This window comes from Pochonia chlamydosporia, chromosome 4 (assembly GCF_001653235.2).
Source record: "Pochonia chlamydosporia 170 chromosome 4, whole genome shotgun sequence".
Taxonomy (NCBI): Eukaryota; Fungi; Ascomycota; class Sordariomycetes; order Hypocreales; family Clavicipitaceae; genus Pochonia; species Pochonia chlamydosporia.
The window spans coordinates 3562491-3582578 of record NC_035793.1 but is presented as its reverse complement, the minus strand read 5'-3'; the positions used below and the strand labels follow the sequence as shown (position 1 = coordinate 3582578).

The window sequence follows — 20088 nt, the reverse complement described above, 5'->3', positions numbered from 1 at the left end:
AAACTCTCACGCCTAATACACAAGAAAATGCGCGGGCACATATTATTCACCCGTTCGTAATACATAAACCGGAATGCTATGATACCCTTAGCTGCCTTCACCCATCCCTGACAATCGTGACATTACCTCTCCCACCGATTCCCAGTGTTGCACCTTTCACATGCCATATAGAGTGAACGTGTCATTTACCCACACGAACCAGTGACACAAAGTTGTAGTTTGTCCCATCCCTAGCCGAGCGGTGTCCAGGGCACAGTTGAGCAGTCCAAGTTCCCACACGCGTGAAGCAAAGATACAAAGGATTTGATATTCACGCCTGTACAAGTCTACAGCCCAAACGCCATATATACCCTAAAATATCGTCACGGTATTAACATAATCATTCCTCAACACCTCAAACACCATCCCCGGGAACCCGTACAACGTTGTCGTCGAATCCCCATTCGCCTCCGCTCTCTTCGCGCCACTCTCTTCCCATCCCCCCAGAAACTCACAACTACTCCCAGGACTATCGCCCCAGCCCCTATTCAGGACCATTCCCCTCTGCCGTTGTGGTGCCTTCCCCGGTGGGTAAGCGCCCTCCCATTTCGTATTCATCCGCTCTTCGACGGATTTGAACTCCGTTTCGGACGTGACATCATCTAGGTAGGCGATGTCCCAGCGACAGCGTCGGTGGCGGTTGAACTCATAAGAACCGGGGACGTTGCCATGAAGAACAAGTTTCGTGGCCACAAGCCGGTCAGGATGATGGGACTTGATGGGATTTTCGGCCGGATCGTTGGCGTCGTCTCCGGGAGGTATAGCTGATGGGACAGTTGGTGACGAAAGGAGGATGTCGAAACCAAGGTAGAAGTAGTTGTAAAAGCACTCTCCCGATGGATTACTCGCCGCTGCTTCATCAATGGCTTCTTCGTTATCGGAGTCATCTGAGCCAGTGTTCATAGACGATTGATCTGTATCGGTTAGGTCGTCGGGTCGACCAATATCAGATGAACCAGGTCGACCGTGAGAGTTGCTTGCGGTCCGTAACTTGTGAATCACCATCTTTTGATCGTTCTTTCGGTAAATTGCATTCGGAGGACCCAGCTCCATCACCAATTCCTGTGGCGTCGTCTCCCCGAGCTGGATTCTAAACGCATTATTCGTCCACTTCCGAAACAAGTCTAGCTTTCCGCCGCCATGTATTCGCACCAAGGATACTTCATCTGGATATGCGTCCTTTGTCCGTGGCAGCACTGACGTCTGTTTAACGCTTGGTAGCGTCTCTGTCCATAATGTCTGTCGCGCTTCTGCCCACGACGTGCCGCTGAACACGGCCATCGATGTCGCAACCTGGCTTGAGGAAGCGGACAACAGCGTGACCACGTCCTTATCTGGTGAATATGCCGACTTCGCCAACGAAAAGTTGAAAGCTACTCCAGGATATGAAAGCACATAGGTCCCATCTTCCTGCCCACTGGATGGTGGGATGAACTCGCCTCCGTAGGTCGGTCCAAGCAGCCGATGGTAGATGTGTCTAAACGTCGGCCCCAGCGACGACTCCCCTGGCATAGGCGAACCCGGAGCGGAAGCACCATTCGTCGCCTGCTTCAATAAATCTCTATCCTTGAAGGTGATATGAGTCTTGGTAAATTCCACCACCTCGATCAGGCGCAGTCGTTGCTCCGGTCCATCAAAGCGCAGCCGGATTCCATTATGCGGAAGGACTATACACACTGGTTCGGTGACCGGCCTGTCTGGCGAGTGAACGACTTCAAGTTTTGGGAAACGCTGCGGTTCAGCCTTGAGCCGCGTCAGGACATCATGCAGTGATGCGCCGAGTACTACATTGCACAGGCATGTCGTGTTAGTCAACTAGACGAGCTGGGAGATGTTTGCTATCCACGGCTTACTTACTCAGGAAACCCAACGCACGACCCGGATGAAGCTGTGCCGTGAAAAGAGACATTCTGTGTGTTTAGGAGGCAAGCAAAGCCTCCCAAAGGCTGGCGCTAAGCTTGTGCAAACAGCTCTGCCAAAGTTGGGATTGAGACTATCGTGGTTGGTGTGCTTTGATGGTAGAGACAGATGGCAGTGGGACGTCGCAGAGCAACTCCAGTCCCAGTATCGCTTGTAGAATGAAATGTCGTTGGTGATGCAAGTAGCAAAATACAATCTCAAGTTTTGTGAGGTTGATGAGAATGAAGTCGTCCGCTCAGACAAGTCGCGGGTCCAAGTCACGAGCTGGAGCTAGAGATGTCTCTTGGACCTGAATGGCTTGGACTCTTGGAGGTGCGTGCCATGTGATGCGCTACGGAGTCGATGGAGGGGCAGCTGGGCATGACGCGGGGCACTAGAGTGATCAAGCTTTGTGACCTGTGCAAGTATCGCCCAAAGCGGCAGCATGACTAAGCAGACAGCATTCCTGTAATTCTTGACCTCAACACTTCAGGTTGATGGCGCCACTTGCATCACACGTCTAGTCTTGAAATTGTGATTGTAGTAGGAAGATTAAATACCTAGCCCAAGCCCATACAAATTTGAATGACTCCTAGTGTACAAAAGATATCATATTGCGCCTCACCAATCTTCAACTTCCCCCCTCTTCGGCTTCTGCATGCGAACAATCTTGTCACAGTTCAGCAAGCAGAGAGGATCAAACGCCTTCTTGATCTACAAACAGTCAGTTGGCATGCGATATATACAGTGTCAGCTTCAAATGGACCTACCTGTCTCATTGCGTCAACAGTCGACTCGCCAAGTTCATGAGGGAGATAATCTCGCTTTACCAACCCGACGCCATGCTCACCCTAGATACAGCTCATTAGTTTCCTTAACACTGCCGGCATCGCTGCTAAGTGGCCTCACCCACGTAGTCGCAGATAGGTAGCTGACTTACAGTGACGGTTCCCTCCATCTCGATGGCGCGCTTCACCATTTTGTGCACAACGGCCTCAGCCTTGTTTCGCTGAGGCTCACTGTACGTCAGGATTGCTGAAGCCCTAGTCAGCATGGACACCCTCCAAATATTGAAACCATCATTACTCACTGTGGAAATTTCCATCGCCGACATGCCCAACAATCGAGGCCGTCAGACCACTCTTGCGCATATCTTCCTTTGTCTCCTCAATCAGCTGAGGCAGCCGGCTCATCGGGACGGCAACATCGCCAGTCCAGACTCTGTCGCCCTCCTTCATTACCGACATGGTGCTCCAGAGAGCTTCCTTCCTGGCGCTCCACAATTCATCTTGTTCCTCTTGGTTTCTGGCAAACTCAAACGTCCTACTGCCGGCCTGCTTAGCCATGTTCTGGACTTGTGAAATCTGCTCCTTCACACCTGCGGCAGTGCCTGAAAATTTGAAAAAGAGTGTGGGAGCTTCAGTCCATGAACGCGACGTCATACCGGCCGAGTTGATGAACTTCATTTGGTTGTCGTCGAGAATCTCAATAGCAGCTATCGGGACACCCTCACCAACAACTTTACTGACGCAGGTGGCGGCGTGGTGAATGGACGGGAAAGTACAGACAGCAACACTCGTAGATACAGGCTTCACGGTGACCTTGAGCGTAGCCTCCGTGACGAGACCAAGTGTGCCCTCTGACCCGATGAAAAGCTTCGTGAGGTCGTATCCAGCAGAGCTCTTTCGCGGCCGCTGTCTAGTCTTGATAATGGTGCCATCGGCCATGACAACGGTCAAGCTGAGCACCCACTCACGCATGGTGCCGTATCTGTAGGCATTTGTACCACTGCATCCAGTTCCAACCATGCCACCAATCATGGCGCCTGGACCCGGATCAGGCGGGAAGAAGAGGTTCTCCTTGGCGAGGTCATCGTTCAATGACTCCCATCCCACAGCTGGCTGAACAATAACATCCAAGTCATCTTTGTGGAGTGCAAGAACCTTGTTCATTCTACCAAAGTTGATAGATATTCCCCTGCGCGTCTGTGTGTAATGGCCCTCCAAGCTGGTGCCGCCGCTGTAGCCCACAACAGGAATGCGTCGCTTGTGGCACACCTTCATAATCTCTGAAACCTCTTCGGTGCTACTCGGATACACCACACAGAAGGGCTTCTCGTCCGGCTTGGGCTGATGCGTAGACCAGGTAGAGGAGGCGTGGTGTTCGATATCCGTCTCGAGGGTGCTAACGTGCTCCTTGCCAACTATCTTGACAAAGTCGGCCCAGGCGGCCTGCATGTTTTCGAGCTTCGTGTTATGTTTCGGATCTTTGACCTTTGAAAGCGGGAGGGTCGATGTAGGTTCGGCATCGCGAGGCCAGAACGTACCCATATAGTATGCGATGCTGATACTGGAAAGAAACACTAAACACCATTAGCTCAACTAATGCCCATGCTACCACTGAAAGCTCGTTGTTCGTGTGTAAGATGCCCAATTGATACTCACGAAACGTCACCATCCAATTCCTCGAAGGATCTGTCATATTTCTCCATCGTTCATACTGCTCTCTCTGTTCTCGCTCCCTTCTCAACCGAGCACCGATACTTCCCATCACCTGGCCCTGGAAAGACCTTCCCAACTTCATCTCGTTCCCCTGCCTCGGAGGCTTGGGCTTTTCGGGCTCGAGATCCGTTGAGTAGCATCTTCTCGTAACTTGCGACGCAATCGCCCGGGGAATACGGACCGCTGCCAAGCTTCCGGAAGCATAGCTTCGCAGCGTTGTGGTGGGCATCGCCCGGAGTCGCAGTTGCGCCATTGTAGATCGTCTCCAGCACCGCTTTCCAGTCGCAATGCTTGAGAGTCCTACAGAATGAGCTACAACCTCCGTCTGCGACAGCAATTGTCGTGTCGGGAATGCGATGTTTTATAGCTGTTCCGCGGATAATAGACCTTGTGGTTGCAGATGTGCTCTTGGAACGGATTTCGACCTCCGAAGCTGTTGGAGCTTGCCGGAATTTTGTCCAGCCGTCAGAGGCGCTCCCCACATTCTGCGCATTCTCAAGCTCCCTCCGCACCTCCGAGATGCTTGGATCCGAATCCACTCACTTTTATTGGCTTGCCATTACCGAGCTGGTTTACATAGCCAGAGCTTGATCACTTTAATTCATCTGCATCATTTGGAGTTGAGAAGAGGAGAGGCCGCAATCAAGTGTGTCATTTAAATTCGTTACGCATACGTGCATACCCCATAAAATTATAGGCAAAAAGCCCAGCCCAACAGTCGCCTTGGCTCCCAAAACACCAGTCTAAAGGTGAAAAAGCGCAGTCGCTAATAGTATACGCTAAGAAAATTCGCTGTGGCCAGATAGCACAATAGATTACCGAGGTTGTTGTCTTAGGTTTTTTCATGTTCTTTTCAAGATGTCTTCCACACAAGTTGGACGTTGAACGTTGGGGCGGTCCCTTCCAAGTGTGCCAAGTAAGCGCCCAATTCTTGGTCTTGTTCGATATGCAGCGGCAATTCACATCCCTTTCCATCTTTAAGAACGCCTTCCACTCGGACGCACACCGTCCCGGGAAACTTTGCGACAGCTACTTGCCGAAGCTCCTGTACTGAGTGCGAAGTAAGCGTGGCTATCCAAATATTTGGACTGGAGATGTAGCTCGACGATGACGGGTGGAGGCGTAGGAAAATGGCACAAGCCGTAGATGTTGGTTGGACTTGCGGAAATACGGGTGCTGATGTAGCTGGCGGTGCAAACTGCTGCTGCACGTAGGATTGGTCCATAAACGCAGCTTGAGTGTTGGGCCCGAGTAGCAGTGACGAGCTCATTTGCGATTCCAGTCCCATGCCGGGCGGCATCGGGGATGAGCCGAGAACTCGGGACGGTTGTGGTAGGCCGTCTTGGGAATCTGACATGTTGGACGCCTGTGATTGCAGTGATATCGATAAATGCCCGCCCATGCTGCTGCTTGCTGGACTAAAGGCCATTTGTGATGCATGAGATACCTCTGACATGGTATCGAAATTGGGATTTGCCATGCCCTCCGCCAGATCCACCTGGTCGTTGGACGGAGAACTACGCGCATGCCCCATTTTGGAAGCTGTTGATGTTTGCCCAGCATGTGGTGATACGGCTGGGCTGATTGGCAAGATTTGGTGGTGGTGTTGTTGTTGTTGGTGCTGCTTCCGTGAGTCTTTGCGGCCTCTTTCATCCCGTAGCCGCTTCATAATATCTTTAGCTAGGACCTCCAAAGCACGAGCCTGCTCTTGCTTTTCGTCGCCGTCTGTCCTTATATTTATCATTATTCGCCTTACCAATCCTGACTTGTCTCCCCATTTGCGCTTCAAGTCTTCCCACTGTTGCGGTGTCGTGTCTGACTTGCAAGTAAAGCCAGAATCCGCAAGCACTTGGTGGAAAGCCATCCGCATCTCGCGTGATTGCTCTGGATTTATTCCTAGGATGTTCTTCGCTTCTGCCAGTGTCATCCTCGTTTCCATGGTTCGCATTCGCTTTGTAACATCTGTACATATGACATCTAGAGCAAGCTGTCGAGTCTCAGGACTCTCTTTACCTGCCCACAACAAGCTATGGAGTTCCGGAAGCTGACGAACGAGCCGAGCCTTTACTGCATCCCACTTCTCCGCACCTGCCGTTGTCTTCTTAGACACGTTCTCGTCGTGGCAAATCTGCTGAAACTGTGTCCTCAGGGCACGATATATCGAAACATCAAGACTAAGAATCACTCGTGCCTCGTCGAGGGTCATCTCTGATGGAAAACGATTTAGCGATCCCGGTTCGCCTCCTGTGGCAGATTGTCTCGCCCTTCTTCGCTTCCTCCTGGAAATCCCCGTGGAAGCGCCCCGGTCGTGGTCTGAATCTTGCTGTGTATCTGATCCGGTACCAGACAAGATGTTCTTCGCACCTGCGGGAGAACTTCTATCTGTCATGGGTACAGGCGAGCCTTGCAAATCCTCTCCCTCAGTTTGGTCGTCGTCGTCATCCCCAAAGAGGACCTTGCCTTTATCTCCGTTGGGTACTCTCAACAGCCACCGGTGCCGTGCTCGTACTCTCATAAGTTCCCTAGCCTTGATATCAAAGCCATCTTCCTCGTTTAAAATCCGCAGCATTTCTCTCTGGGCTAAATTCTTCTCCCAGAGCTCCTTGATGCGGCTTACCAAGCGGTCATTCTTGTACGCTGGGCGTTGCTTTGGGGGAAAGTTCCAACGACGAAACTGTGTTTGAAATGCTCGTTTGCTAGAGGGGTTCGTGTGAGTTGAAGTTGACTCTCTACAAACCGAACAGTGATAAAAGTGGGATGAGGAGCAGCAGGTTTAACGGCAACACACCAGACAGCTGGTAAGCATCCCATCCATGAACGGGGAGCTACCAAAAGTCGGATCAGGGTACGTCTACCCCATTCACACCATGGCCGGATAGTGCGGGCAATTGGTAATGGCATGTATGTATGTGCCTACACACACATGGTATCCGGCAGAACGGGTTGATTCCCAAAGGGCGCCAAGTGGTGCCCGTTGGTGCTAGGTATGAGTGACGAGCGGACGAGTGACTCACCTCGGTGTGAACTTGTGAACATTCTTCAAATGTTCCATAATGTCCTCGAGGGACCTGCCCTCTTCGATGTACAGCCGATAACATGTCTGCTGATGTGCGTCCCAGTCATATACCATATTATGGACAAGTGCAGCCGTGACATAGCCTGACGTCGGGGCATTGCAGAGGCAAGAGACTTGCAACAAAAGAGTGACCCAAGCTGCAGTGGAGCTGAGCTGGAGCTGTTGCGTGGTGATGGGCAGGGATTGGCAGACTTGGTGGCTTCATTTGTGTCGGTCGTCGGACGAGAGAGGAGGCGGCTTAGTCACTTCAACATTCACACATGGAGGTCTGTCTGGTCACTCTGGTGTGTGGTCTGGGCTGGGTGTCTTACTTTGGTAGCATTCTGATTCGATCGAGGGGGAAGGCGCGCTGGAGGGTCCACATTCAACCAGATATCAAATGGGTTTTGTGAATTTAGGTTATGTAAGTTGAGTTACCCCGGATGTCCATTCGGAACTTTGCCTTGGTCGGGATGGAAGCCGAATGTACAAAATATGCACTGACCAAGAGGTGGTTGAATGAAATATGATAATATATTTCCTGCCATCTAGCATTATACAGCACTTGTCTTTTCTCTTCTCTTTAGAAGAAATCATGTAGTAAGAAAATCACTGTGCAGAAATGCCCATCGGGTGCTCAACTGCAGCACCAACACCTCCACAAGTTGAACCTCGGCAACCGGCTGTTGAAAGCCAAATACAAACCACCAAGCTGTATAATTCCAACCAAGATAAAACTATCCCCTAACCAGGCACCTATCATCACTCATCCTCCATCCTGGGACATTCTGCTAAACTATATCATTCCTCCAGCAAAGCCATACTCTCAACCTCACCACCAATATGGCATCCCTACCGGACTCCTACGAAAAGCTCAACTTCCCAACCCTCCTCATCTCTCACCACCCGCCATCGTCACCATCTCCCACGCCCATCATCATCGTCAAACTCCACCGCCCCTCCCACCGCAATGGCTTCACCGACATCATGGCCGACAACCTCGTCACCGTCTTCAACACCCTCTCCCTGGACCCCCGTGTAAAAGCCATCGTCCTGACCTCCTCTGACGCCCAAAACAAGATGTTCTGCGCAGGAATGGACTTCTCCTCCCCGCAAGGCGTCTCAACCACCGCCGAGCTCCACCGCGACGGGGGCGGCCGCATCTCCGTCGCCATGTACAGATGCAACAAGCCCGTCATCGCGGCTATAAACGGACACGCCGTCGGCGTAGGCATCACCATGACTCTCCCCGCCAATATACGCATCGCTAGTTCCGAGGCCAAAATCGGCTTCGTCTTTGGAAGACGCGGATTCTGTCTCGAGGCGTGCAGTAGTTTCTTCTTGCCGCGGCTGATTGGGACGTCCAAGGCTTTGCACTTGACTACTACGGGGGCGGTTTACCCTGCTAGTCATAAGTTGTTTGACGGACTGTTTAGTGAGGTTGTTGCTCCGGAGGAGGTGTTGCCTACGGCGCTGAAGATTGCGGAGGATATTAGTGTCAATGTGAGCAATGTGTCGTCGAGGGTGATGAAGGATTTGATTTACAGGGAGACGAACTCGCCTGAGGAGGCGCATTTGTTGGAGAGTAGACTGTTCCATGGCCTGTTTAGGGGTAAGGATGCGAAGGAGGGTGTTGACAGCTTCATGGAGAAGAGACAGCCCGAGTTCAATGGAAGTATTGAAGATGGCCTGGCTTACTATCCGTGGTGGACGCCGGTTGATGTCAAGCCGCCTGCCAAATTGTAGAGTCATATTGTTACACAGATGTAGTCCATTTAAAAACTTGATTTCAGCTCCCTCCACAACAGGTCTTGGAAGTTAATTACCGGTTGCTACGATATATACACTATCAATACGCATTGCGGATACACCAATCCGATGCCAAGTATCTGCATCGGCCCTCAGACTTGTCACCAAACTTCCAGTGCCATAGCATTTCCCGCAATGCCAGCAGCCCAAATCACGATTGGTTTCCATCACCTTCATCATCACCGTCCTCCACACTTACACTCCTACCATAAAACCTCTTCCTCTTCCTCGTAAGCACGTCCTCCCCTCTCCAACCTTTGCCTGGCTGAATCGACTTCAAAAACCCATCTACATGTACACAACCAACCATCTCATCATCTGAATCATCTTCGTCAGACGCATAGCCAGGATGAACTAGCTGCATATGTCGACGAAGGTTGCCACGTCTCGAAAACCCGGTAGCAGCACGATCACATGTTGGAACAGGACAGAAGAGCAATCCCACTGAGGAACGAGAACGTGAGCGGGAAGGATCTTGCGAAAGGGACCGACCACGCCGAGGAGTTACTGGTGAGGGCGGTTGCGAAGAGCGAGCAAGTGAGGTCTGGCGAGATGTGATGCGGCGCTGGGAGAGCGTCAACGTCGGCTCGAGTTCGGATTCGGAAGAAGACGGGGATAATTCGATCTTCGAAGGGTGGTACTCTGTGCTGGTGAATCCCGGCCTTCGGGATACAGAAATCTCGTCTAGCCGCCTGATAATCATTCCTTGATTGAACAGATCTGCGCACCGTTTAGTGGTTCGTGCGATAACGGCGTCAGGGAAGCCTGCCAATGCAGCAGCGCCGACAACATCACTCCAGTCTCTGAGCCCCCAGCGGCGCAGTTTCCTCTCAATGTTCGTTTCAGCAGCCCCTTCTTCTTGGGGCTTAGATTCCTCGGCTGGCGTTCTGGAACGTGATCTCTCAAGTTCAATTCGACGATCACCTTCTCGTAGCCATGCTTCAAAGGCGGCATCTCTGTCCTCGGACGTCGTGGGGAGTCGTCTGTGACTTTCCCTAGCTACTCGCAGCTGCATTTGCTCTTGTGTTTCGCCCTCTCTTGGAGTGTGGACCTTACGAGGACGACCACGAGGACGAGGTCCTTGCAAATTGTGCTGTTTTGGAGTTGATGGCTCGTCTCCCGGTTTGCCCGGTTGGGGAGTGCTTCTCGGACGGCCTCTCCTGCGAGGGGTTCCTGGCTCTGAATCTTCTTCCGTGGATGAATCCGAGTCGGAAAGGTAGTTTAGCCCTGCGACGCGGGCATTATGGAGAATGGTGAGAGTGCGGTCTAGTTGGCTGAGGATATGGCGGACGGATGGTAGGAGGAGCTTGCTTGACAAATCGTCATTTGAAGATACGGTTGGCTCGAAAGTCTTCCCTTTTCCTTGGTGAGCGACTTCTGAACCCTCGTATTCCGTTTCATCGTCACCATCGCTTGAATCGTCTTCGTCTTCATCGAGAGACATGTTTTCACTGTCCGATTGCAGCTTTGGAACAGGAGGTGAGGACGGAAGCGAGGATTCATCTTCAGACCGGGCTCTTGATCTTGTCCGCATTGAGGTCCGCATTGGACTGGAAGGGCCTTCAATGGACTGATAAACAGGGCGACGTCTCGACCGTCGTCCATATCGGTCCTTTGCTAGACGCAACACCGTCGCTGTGAGCTCATCCTGCAGCGCAGTGCTAGGCATCGTCGCTTCTTCTTTCCGGAATGTATACTTCTCATCTTCATCGTTTTGTTTTTGGAACAGTCCTTCTGGTGGGACATGCTTCTCCCTTAGTGGCCATGCCGTCCATATCTTTGGTGGCGCCCAAATTTGTTGTTGTCCGTCTTCCTACAAAATAGTCAGTCTCGGTTCACCATAGTCTCTCATTGTAGAGGCCAAGTCGATTGGAGATAGAGATTGAAGTGGGAAATACACTCAACATACCGTCGTAACAGTGAGGTTCTCTGCGGTGGATGGATCTCTTCCTTGTCTCTTCAGCGCAAATGCATCATACAAGTGCGCACTCAAATCCTTGTCGGCAAGCTGTCGCATAGAGCGCCAGAGCAGCCTCTCCTCTATAGTCAACTGTCTCCATGTCGACTTTGGCCCCTTCCAGCGGTTTGGCCGATTGTCGTGTAAGTCTTCTGATGCAACGGATGCAATTTCATCGCTGTCAAGGTCCCAATTGGGGGTCGAGTTGTCGTCCATGCTCACCGCATGTGATCGGATGAAAATGAGCGTCTCCGCATCTGTTGGAGCACGAGCTATATGGATGAATTTATAAGGAGATGTATTATTAGAGATTTATGAAATGGCCGTAAGTTCATGCCGCCAGCGGATGTTGATGTATTTGGCAAAATTGGTCGGCAAAAGTGGGTTGCTCACTTCTCAAAATGCAGGCGCCACCCACTCCAGTCAGTCTTCAGCATTCAACCTCATGCAGGTCACGTCTTCAGTCACATTCTCGTTCAATTGAATGAGCAAACACCAAAGTAACTCATCTATACACATTTATTGACAATAATTAAACAGTCCGAATTACGCCTTGCCCTTGGCCTTTTCCTTTTCCAGCTTTCTTCTCTTCGCTCTCAACTTTTGGTCCTCTGCGTTCTTCTTGTTATTTGTGTAGATCATCTGCTCATACAGCTTTCTCTTCTTCTTGCTCAGCATACCCTTGGCACGCTCAAGGTCCTCGGCTTCCTCCTTTGCCTTCTTGCTTAGTGCCTTTCGTGCCTGCTCCTTGGCCTTGGCTTTGTTGCTGGTCACCTTGGCCTTGACGGGGGCACCAGTCAGCTCTGCCTCAAGTTCTTGTTGACGAAGTGCTGCCTCATCCTCGTCCTCATCTTCTTCGGCGTCGCCTTCCACTTCATCAGCGTCCTCGTCTTCATCCACGTCTACATCCTCGTCTTCTTCTTCCTCTTCCTCATCCTCTTCCTCCTCTTCCGCAACGTCCATGCCTTCAACAGATTCGTCGCCATCCTCATCGGCCTCTAGGGCCTCTTCCTCGGGTTCCTGCTCCTCCAAGGGCACTGTGGGATCGTATGAGCCCTGGACGCTCTGGACGAATGGACTAAGATGCGGTGGCAGTGATGCACCTGGGGCGTACAGGTGAGGTTCCTTGAGTTCCACGTCGTTGACGGTATCCCACACCCATTGAGGTTGGACATATGTTCGTCCTGGGACCCGTCGATTGGCAGCCAACTTTTGCGACGTCTGATTGTCTTCACCGTCGCCATCCGCCTCCATTGCCGCCTGGATAGGGGGCCTGTCGACAATCTGGTGGGTGATGTTGGGGTCCAACTCGTCGGTGGTGAAAGCTCCGTCACCCAGAACAGGGTCCCATCCGACCCGTTTGCAGCCGAATGCTTTCAAGATAAATTCAAGCGATTGTCGGGGAGTCTCTCGAGACAGGTAGAACGTGCAGTTGGAAAACAAAGTGGTGTGATCGTTTCCATTATAAGACGGTTGCAGCAGCACATCACCACCAGGCGCCGCAGGTTCGAACTTGTCAATGGCACCGGTATTTTCTTCCTCAGCTTCGGCAGCGCCATTCGCGGTCTCCTCTGCGGCATCAGTCGATTCACCATTCTGGATAGTCTTCAAAACCTTGTCAACAGCAGCTTGAGTCTTGGGGTCAGGCTTGTGTGACGCATCCTCCAATTTCTTGGGTTCCTCAACACCGACCAAAGCCTTTCCTTCGAGAGTGAAAGCACCAAGCTCAGCAGCGTTCTCATCCTTTACGGCGTCAAACTTAGGTGGGTACTTGAGGCCGATGGAGGTGTATAGTCGGAAGTTGATAAATCCCAAAAGAGTCATGTAAAACTCGACAAACGTGCCCATGATTCTGAAATCGACATCGCCAACAACTCTCTGATTAAACTTGTACGGCACCAACCAAAGGATATCCTCGCCCTGGATATTGGCTTGGTAGTAGATACCCTTAATGGACAGGAAAGACTTGGTCAGGCTTCGAGAGACGATAAGATAGTGCTGGAACTCAAGGCAGAGTCTTTCGCAACGAGCAATCATCTTGGCGGGAACGCTGGACGTAGACGGCAGATTGGCAAAGAGGAACAACATGGAAAGACAATCGTCCAAGTCTCTCAGGGCATCGACAAACGTCGGGTAGCGCTCGCGGACAACATGGTCAAGAGTGTATCGAGGTTTGCCAGTATTTTCCGGTCGGGAAGCGTTTCCTTCGAGCCGCTTAGCATCGCCAACGTCGCCACGACCCAATGCCTTTGAAATTTTCTTTTCCAAGACCTTTTGATCGCGGAATTTCTGGAGAAGCGGTTCGTGGAGGAGATATTGGATATCCTTGGCGTAGTAAAAAGTGGTTGATGCGGTCGAAGACTTGGAAACTTTCTTCTTGCTTCGCGGCTCGCGAGGGTAGATTCCTTTCCAGATGCATAGCTGACGGAAGTCAGGCAGGCTGATTTGAAGTTTTCGAATAGCCTGGTTTCTGGTGACGTAGTTTTTGGCCGCACCGGCCTGGCCCTTCTTCTTTATCCGACCCATTGTTGTTGAATTGAATTGTTGGACGGTATGGAGAGAATATTGTCTGGGAGAGGCAGCGGGGCGCACTTTCATCTCTGAACTTTTTTTCTGGAGTTGGCTGGAAATTTTATTGCCAGAGAGCACCGCCCAAGTCTCCAACCATTCTGGGTTTAGCGCGTGTGGACCCTTGCTGGTGCACAGCATGAGAGCTCACCGCCCTGTTTGCAGGACGAACCAGACTTTTGTCAGAGCAGAAATTTGATAAAGTACGGTTTTAGTTATGTTCTTTTTAGCTGTTAGTATGGATGATACATGGAGCTTTGTGCAGAGATAGTACGCAAAATTGTCTTGTTGCTACCAAAGCTGTTCCATTGGCAGTGCGTGTCTGGTGACTCCCAGCTACTGAGGTTGCTGTCGACAATCTTGCTATTCAAGGACAATCAAATTGAGAATTTGAAAAAGACTTATAGCCTATCTAAATACAACTCAAATACAAGCCTAATTCCAACTCCATTATCGCCTGTTAATTTTATACACTTCCAATCTGCAAATAAAGCTTCCACTATTGAATCTCCAAATGTAAGCCCACTCCACATGGCACCTCAATCCATCGGCCCGCCAGTCCGAAGTGCCAAGTGGCCTCCATACCACACCACATCACACACCACCATCGCGGCTCACACCTCCAGCGCGTCCTCCCCTCCTCAACCCCCTCAGCAAAGCAATGGCATGACCAAATGCCATGGCTTCAACCATGACACTCCGAGGCAAAGCTGGCGTATATGCCGGCGCTGCCATCCTTCGACTCCTTCTAACCGTCGTCTTCCCCGGCCTGCCAGATCTGTTGACAGGGCGCGTTGAGATTTCCACCCCCGTCACGAGCTTCAAGCGATGTAAGTGCGCCGCTGAACCGTGTCCATCGCAAACTCTCTTCTCGATGCCTCTTGAACAGGGCGACTAAACTATTGATTCGCAGTACAAGAGGGATTGTTCCTGTATAATCATAATGTGTGGCCATACGACGGCGGCGTCTACCACCAGGCACCACTTCTGTTGCCCTTGTTTTCGCTGGTTCCCGACGTGAAAGCCTGGCCGATCTTCACGTCGCTCTTATACATATTGGTCGACTTGTTGGGCGCGGATGCTCTTTCGAGGATTGCGGATTCAGGCGAGGCTGGTCAATCGAGGCTGTTTACGTCGCCGCGGAGGGGGAAGAGAGCATCTGGGCTGGCCGTTGCAGCAGCGTACGTCTCCCTCGAAATAACAAGCCATGCGCAAGCATAGAAAGCAGCAGCTAACTCATTGTAGATTCCTCTTCAACCCCTTCACAATAGCCACATGCATCGGCCGATCCACCAGCGTCTTCACAACATGCGCCATCCTCCACGCCGTATCCAAAGCCATCCAAGGGTCCGCGTTCAACGCCATGGTCGCCCTATCCTTCGCCTCCTACCTATCCATGTATCCGATCCTGCTCCTCCCGCCGCTCATCCTCCTCTCCTTCGACCGGCAGCCCGAGAAGCGCCGCGCCGCCAGCGTCGCCACCTTTGCCGCGAAATGCATCGCCATCACCACCATCTGCCTCGGCCTCCTCCTCGGCATGTCCTTCGCCCTGACCGGCAACTCGTGGGACTTCCTCTCCCGCACGTACGGCATCCAACTCACGCTGTCTGACCTGACGCCCAACGTCGGTCTATGGTGGTACTTCTTCATCGAAATGTTCGACTCGTTCCGCGCCTTCTTCCTCGCCGTCTTCTGGCTACACCTGACCGCATACGTGGGCGGCTTGTCCATCCGCATCCGAACACAGCCTCTTGCCGTGCTGACTATTCTCCTCGGCGTGTTTTCCATATTTAAGCCGTACCCGTCTGTCGCGGATGCGAGTCTGTTCCTCGCCGTGCTCCCGCTGTTTTGGCACGTTTTCCCCCTCATGAGGTATACGTATGTGGCGTCCGCTACGCTTTTGTACGCGACGTTCTTGGGGCCCGCGTTTTATCACCTTTGGATCTATGCCGGTAGCGGGAATGCCAACTTCTTCTACGCTATTACGCTGGTGTGGAGTTTGGGGCAGAGCTTGTTGGTGACGGATTTGACGTTTGCTGTGTTGAGAGATGAGTGGGAGGTTGAGCGGCCAGAGATGATTGGTAAGGAGGTGAAGCAAATTTAGAGCTTTGAAGAACACGATATCAAGGCGAAATGAGCGGACATGGAAACGGAGAGTCACTGGATTCCTGTAAGAGTATGCATAGGGTGGCGTCATAGAACGGCATAAAAAGAAATGTCCTTCAAAGAAGAGAATGGCACTGTTTATTACATATTGTACAGTAATTGTCCGCGCGGGACGGGGTATCTCGACTCTATGTGCCCTTTTTTGTGTGATCAGTCCAACGCCGACTCCGAGTCAACGTCCACCAGACGACCACTAGACTCCAAATTATTGGGCCGTGATTCTGGTTGATATGCTCCCATGGCACTATTCAGCATACTGCCAAGGTCCCCAAATTGGCTCAACCTGGATCCACCACGAAGCTGCCTCCAGACTTGTCTCCTGGCGCCAAATGGTTGTAGATTCTTGTACATGTGTAGTCCATATCCAACCGCCGCGCCTGTAATCATGACGCTCATAAGCATCATCACCGCTCTCTGATCTAGGCCTGTGATACCAGATTCAGCTCGATATCGCATTTCATTAGTATAGTGTTCCCCAATACTGGGAATGTTGCGAACAATAGAATCGGCTATGCGAGTCGACGAGCCCACAAACGTAGATGGCGTCGCAGAAGACCACGCCAAATCTGTAGGAGCCATTGACTCTACGAATCTCCTCAGCCGTGGAGTCTCAGCTTGAATCCAGTCTTTGAGAAAGCTTCTAGGCACATCTGGTACCACCATGAGAGCCAGAAATCCATACGCCAAGCAATCGAGAGACGTCGGCGAGCTACCACCAAAGAACCGCAGCGACTTGTCCTCGGAGCCGCTCTCTCCCAGCAACGAATTCACAACAGATAGACAGTCCTCAGTCACCCCGCATAACCGTATAGCAGCAGCCTGCTCAGGAGTCATCTCCTCCCGTACAGTCTTCTTCGTCCGCACGGGTAAATGCCTGCGAAATGTCTCGGGCAAGGCGTCTCTGCCCGCAGTCAAGTGCAGTCCGCCGTTAGGATCAAAGTCTGTATCCAACTCCGCAAGGCCGAGGTGCTCTGCGCGCTTGGCGGCATCGGCCCGTAGCAACGGCGGCAGTGTCCATGTCAAGGGAAACGGCAGCAAGGCGCTATAAGCCGGTCTTGTTGTCGCAGACCAGTTTGCAGCCGAGACATAGAGAGAAAGGTCGACGAGGGGCCCTGCATTGGCAAGCAAGTAAGCGCTATATGCGACGGTGTCCGCTTGCTGTGTAGGATTCAAGGTCGTATCGAGGTTTGTGCAAAGTGACTTTGAGACGAGGTAGTTCACTATCGGACGGTAACCGCTGGTCCAGATGCCAGCGTGGTTGAGAGCAGGGAGAAGATCTGATCAATGGCGGTTAGAGGGCATATCGGCAGCCAGGAATGGCAGCATTCGATGCAAGGGGTTTGCATACCTGATGGGGATACGGAAGGATCGTTGCTCGGGATGAGGCGGCAGCCGCTGGTGGGAGGCGCATTGTGCAGGTAGGTGATGATGGCAAGGCACTCTGCGTCGATGGAAGCGAGGCCAAAGGCTGGTCCCCAGACGTGAAGCTCCAGCATGACAAGCAAGGTAAAGTTTCAAAGGTATTGTCTTTGCATTCGTCACATTCCGTTAGCGCGTAGCAGGAAGGTCAATCACCTTACTTGACGCGGCTCGGCTAGAGAAAGTCTGGGGTAAAAGACTTTTGATGGATGGTGTTGGTTGCGCAAAAGTGCGATATGCGCCTGTACATCGGAGTGGACACGGCATTGGAGGTGCAGCTTGGACAAGGCTGGCAAGGCAAGGCTTGAAGGAGACTGGGCCAGGCCCAACTCGGCACAAAGAGGAGCTTGAGCCCAGCGCCAGGCACTTGATGATGCAGCATGGCGGGGACCAGGGCAAGCCACAGCGGCTATTTGCCCACGTGATGGCAGAGACTGATACTGGCTGGAGCTCCTTCAGGTTCAATGTTGGCTTCAGAATGGTTTGGGACATGGAGAACAAGATGGACGATTGAGTCAATTATGCGAGTCAAGGCCACATTGAATCGCTGGCTCGGTACAGTATACAGTACAGTACAGTAAGGTGTCAGTGGAGAAGGACAACTCCGCGTCAGTTTCGTAGCTGGCAGCTTTGTTGCGGACACTGTCGTGGCTATTTGTATATGAAACAGACTTCATCTGTGTCAGAGACCAGCTCGGCCTCAATTGCGGAGAAGATCAGATTGGACGGATAGGTGCAAGTGTCTGGTGCTTGGGGTAGATGAATACGACGACGGCAAAGGATCGTGGGTATTCTGGAAGCACCACAGCGCCGAGCCGTTTTCCGAAAATCCCCAGTGCCCGCCAGGGATGGAATAGTTGAATGTTGAATAGTGCCAGCTAGCTCATAATCAACTCAACACTACGGAGTAATCAACTCCTTAATATCAAAATGACACGGACCGTTCGAGCTCCATGCAACCAGCTTCTTTTGCCTGTTCATGTTCATCCACTCTGCTCGGCCGCAGGGAACCAATTCGGGCGGTCGTCTCATATCCCCATGCACGTTCACGTCAAATGAAATCCACAGTGGCAAATTCATCTATTTCATCATCGTCACCATCACGCATTTCGGTTTCACAGCCCCTGACGATCAGGGACAAATTGTACCCGCAGGCTGCACAAGGCGCAGAGAAAAACAAAATTGTACTATTAATTTTCTTTCCAAGACACAATTGCTGCATGTTTTTCAAGCAAACAACTTCCCCAACACCAAGCGAATGTAACACCACATGAGACTTCAAACAATGTCAAAATTCCAAAAACAGACATCAAGTGTCACCCCAACATGCCAAGCATCGCACAGGATATCAGACCACACACTCCACTGTGTAACAAACCTGAAGCTACACAAACGCAAGACACAGACCTTGTTCAAATACTCCGTGCTTGGGTCAAGAAGAGTTTGTCAGCATCAGACATTTTGCACATCCTCGGCTGACCCTCCGAAAGACCCCCAGCACGGTCCCAAGTTGGTTTGATTCACAAATGATTGCCATATCGCCGGTTTGGTGTTACATGATTCATTCACGGAATTTGACCGCCATGACCATGCAAGACTGAATCGCCTCGGTAATTAATAGTTGAGATTTTCAGGGACCACCAGACCAGACCCTTCATCAATGTTCCAACATTCTCGGCCCCTTCTAGCCGCCCACTTTTGGATATTCTACCCACAATTGTTGGCTCTGGTTTGATGTCATTCATTCTCGATCCAACTGCCAACATGCTCTTCACAGAAAAAACATCATGTGCCAGACCGTAGCTGTATTCGTGAACATTTGTATTTTATCCCCGAAATTTCGGCTAAATGGTAAACAAATGAAAAAAGCAGGATCAAATTAACCCCCCCAAAATAAGCCACACGTAATAGTCTCCAACCCGCTTCGCCTGCTTGGAAACAAACTTGGTCGCAATGGTTTACGCCACTGCCACAAGAGCCGTTACACGAAAATCTCACACAAGCGAAAAAGGAGGAGACAGCCACGGCCGCCATTGGGACGTGGGGTGGAAAAAAGAGGCCGTGTAACTTGGCGACATGGAAGCTTGCTTCAGGCTCAGCTTAATCATACATTGTCATGTCCTTTATTGGCGATGCACGTCTACGGCTAATATGAGTAACAATAGGCAGAGCTTTTTCTTTGACATGCCGAAGCACCGAGAATTGCCATTATTGTCAGGCCCTGACATTTTGGGACCATCCATCATCATGTCATCATTGATGTCATGGTGATCGTCCTGCTAAGCGCCCACGGTCAAGCCATCCATTGTCGGTAATGCCGCCCTTGTCTTATCGTTGCACACGCCCCTTGCACAAAACACTTGTCAATGTGGTGGTTTACGGAGTAAATGCGATCAAATCGTATTGTTGCCTTTTCCTGGATAAGTAGCCATTGTATTCATCGGCTGCTCCACCTGCCTTCCTGGTACTTTGTGGCACCTCCTACTCGAGCACCCAAGTCATGAGGACAGACGCTCAAGCCAGGTACGGCGTTTCGGTGCAGCGCAACAACCGAGCCGTTTTGGTCTTGGATGACGCTCAACTGTTTTTTCTGCCGTCTCCCTTGACAGAATAGGCCAAGGCGTCAAACGCCTCTTGGCAGAAAACGCTTCCCCATGTGTCCAATCGACAGTTGG

General features: G+C 51.5%; 8 protein-coding genes across 8 annotated transcripts; 2 read left to right on the top strand and 6 right to left on the bottom strand.

Annotated features, from left to right (window-relative positions):
- Nucleotides 1-351: 351 nt before the first annotated feature.
- VFPPC_08475 (hypothetical protein) lies at nucleotides 352-1948 on the bottom strand (the record flags this gene model as incomplete). The annotated part of the gene is made up of 2 exons (XM_022428615.1): nucleotides 352-1823; nucleotides 1897-1948. 2 exons carry the CDS (start codon nucleotides 1946-1948, stop codon nucleotides 352-354), a joined length of 1524 nt encoding a protein of 507 aa, XP_022284413.1.
- A 611-nt stretch (nucleotides 1949-2559) lies between these two features.
- VFPPC_08474 (D-lactate dehydrogenase, mitochondrial precursor) lies at nucleotides 2560-4692 on the bottom strand (the record flags this gene model as incomplete). The annotated part of the gene is made up of 5 exons (XM_022428614.1): nucleotides 2560-2652; nucleotides 2709-2789; nucleotides 2879-2973; nucleotides 3029-4300; nucleotides 4383-4692. The coding sequence occupies 5 exons, from the start codon at nucleotides 4690-4692 to the stop codon at nucleotides 2560-2562; spliced, it is 1851 nt and encodes a 616-aa protein (XP_022284412.1).
- Nucleotides 4693-5292: 600 nt separating this feature from the next.
- On the bottom strand, nucleotides 5293-7569 carry VFPPC_08473 (glutamyl-trna amidotransferase subunit a protein; the record flags this gene model as incomplete). The annotated part of the gene is made up of 2 exons (XM_018287177.1): nucleotides 5293-7135; nucleotides 7454-7569. The coding sequence occupies 2 exons, from the start codon at nucleotides 7567-7569 to the stop codon at nucleotides 5293-5295; spliced, it is 1959 nt and encodes a 652-aa protein (XP_018144087.1).
- A 768-nt stretch (nucleotides 7570-8337) lies between these two features.
- VFPPC_08472 (enoyl-CoA hydratase/isomerase) lies at nucleotides 8338-9240 on the top strand (the record flags this gene model as incomplete). Its single annotated transcript, XM_018287176.1, has 1 exon — nucleotides 8338-9240. One exon carries the CDS (start codon nucleotides 8338-8340, stop codon nucleotides 9238-9240), a length of 903 nt encoding a protein of 300 aa, XP_018144086.1.
- Nucleotides 9241-9454: 214 nt separating this feature from the next.
- Nucleotides 9455-11476, bottom strand: VFPPC_16096 (RNA polymerase I specific transcription initiation factor; the record flags this gene model as incomplete). Its single annotated transcript, XM_018293849.1, has 2 exons — nucleotides 9455-11116; nucleotides 11213-11476. The coding sequence occupies 2 exons, from the start codon at nucleotides 11474-11476 to the stop codon at nucleotides 9455-9457; spliced, it is 1926 nt and encodes a 641-aa protein (XP_018144085.1).
- Nucleotides 11477-11806: 330 nt separating this feature from the next.
- Nucleotides 11807-13786, bottom strand: VFPPC_08471 (ribosome biogenesis protein Pescadillo; the record flags this gene model as incomplete). Its single annotated transcript, XM_018287175.1, has 1 exon — nucleotides 11807-13786. One exon carries the CDS (start codon nucleotides 13784-13786, stop codon nucleotides 11807-11809), a length of 1980 nt encoding a protein of 659 aa, XP_018144084.1.
- A 733-nt stretch (nucleotides 13787-14519) lies between these two features.
- Nucleotides 14520-15932, top strand: VFPPC_08470 (GPI transamidase component GAB1; the record flags this gene model as incomplete). Its single annotated transcript, XM_018287174.1, has 3 exons — nucleotides 14520-14658; nucleotides 14742-15009; nucleotides 15074-15932. The coding sequence occupies 3 exons, from the start codon at nucleotides 14520-14522 to the stop codon at nucleotides 15930-15932; spliced, it is 1266 nt and encodes a 421-aa protein (XP_018144083.1).
- A 212-nt stretch (nucleotides 15933-16144) lies between these two features.
- VFPPC_08469 (metaxin) lies at nucleotides 16145-17490 on the bottom strand (the record flags this gene model as incomplete). Its single annotated transcript, XM_018287173.1, has 2 exons — nucleotides 16145-17271; nucleotides 17343-17490. 2 exons carry the CDS (start codon nucleotides 17488-17490, stop codon nucleotides 16145-16147), a joined length of 1275 nt encoding a protein of 424 aa, XP_018144082.1.
- Nucleotides 17491-20088: the final 2598 nt, after the last annotated feature.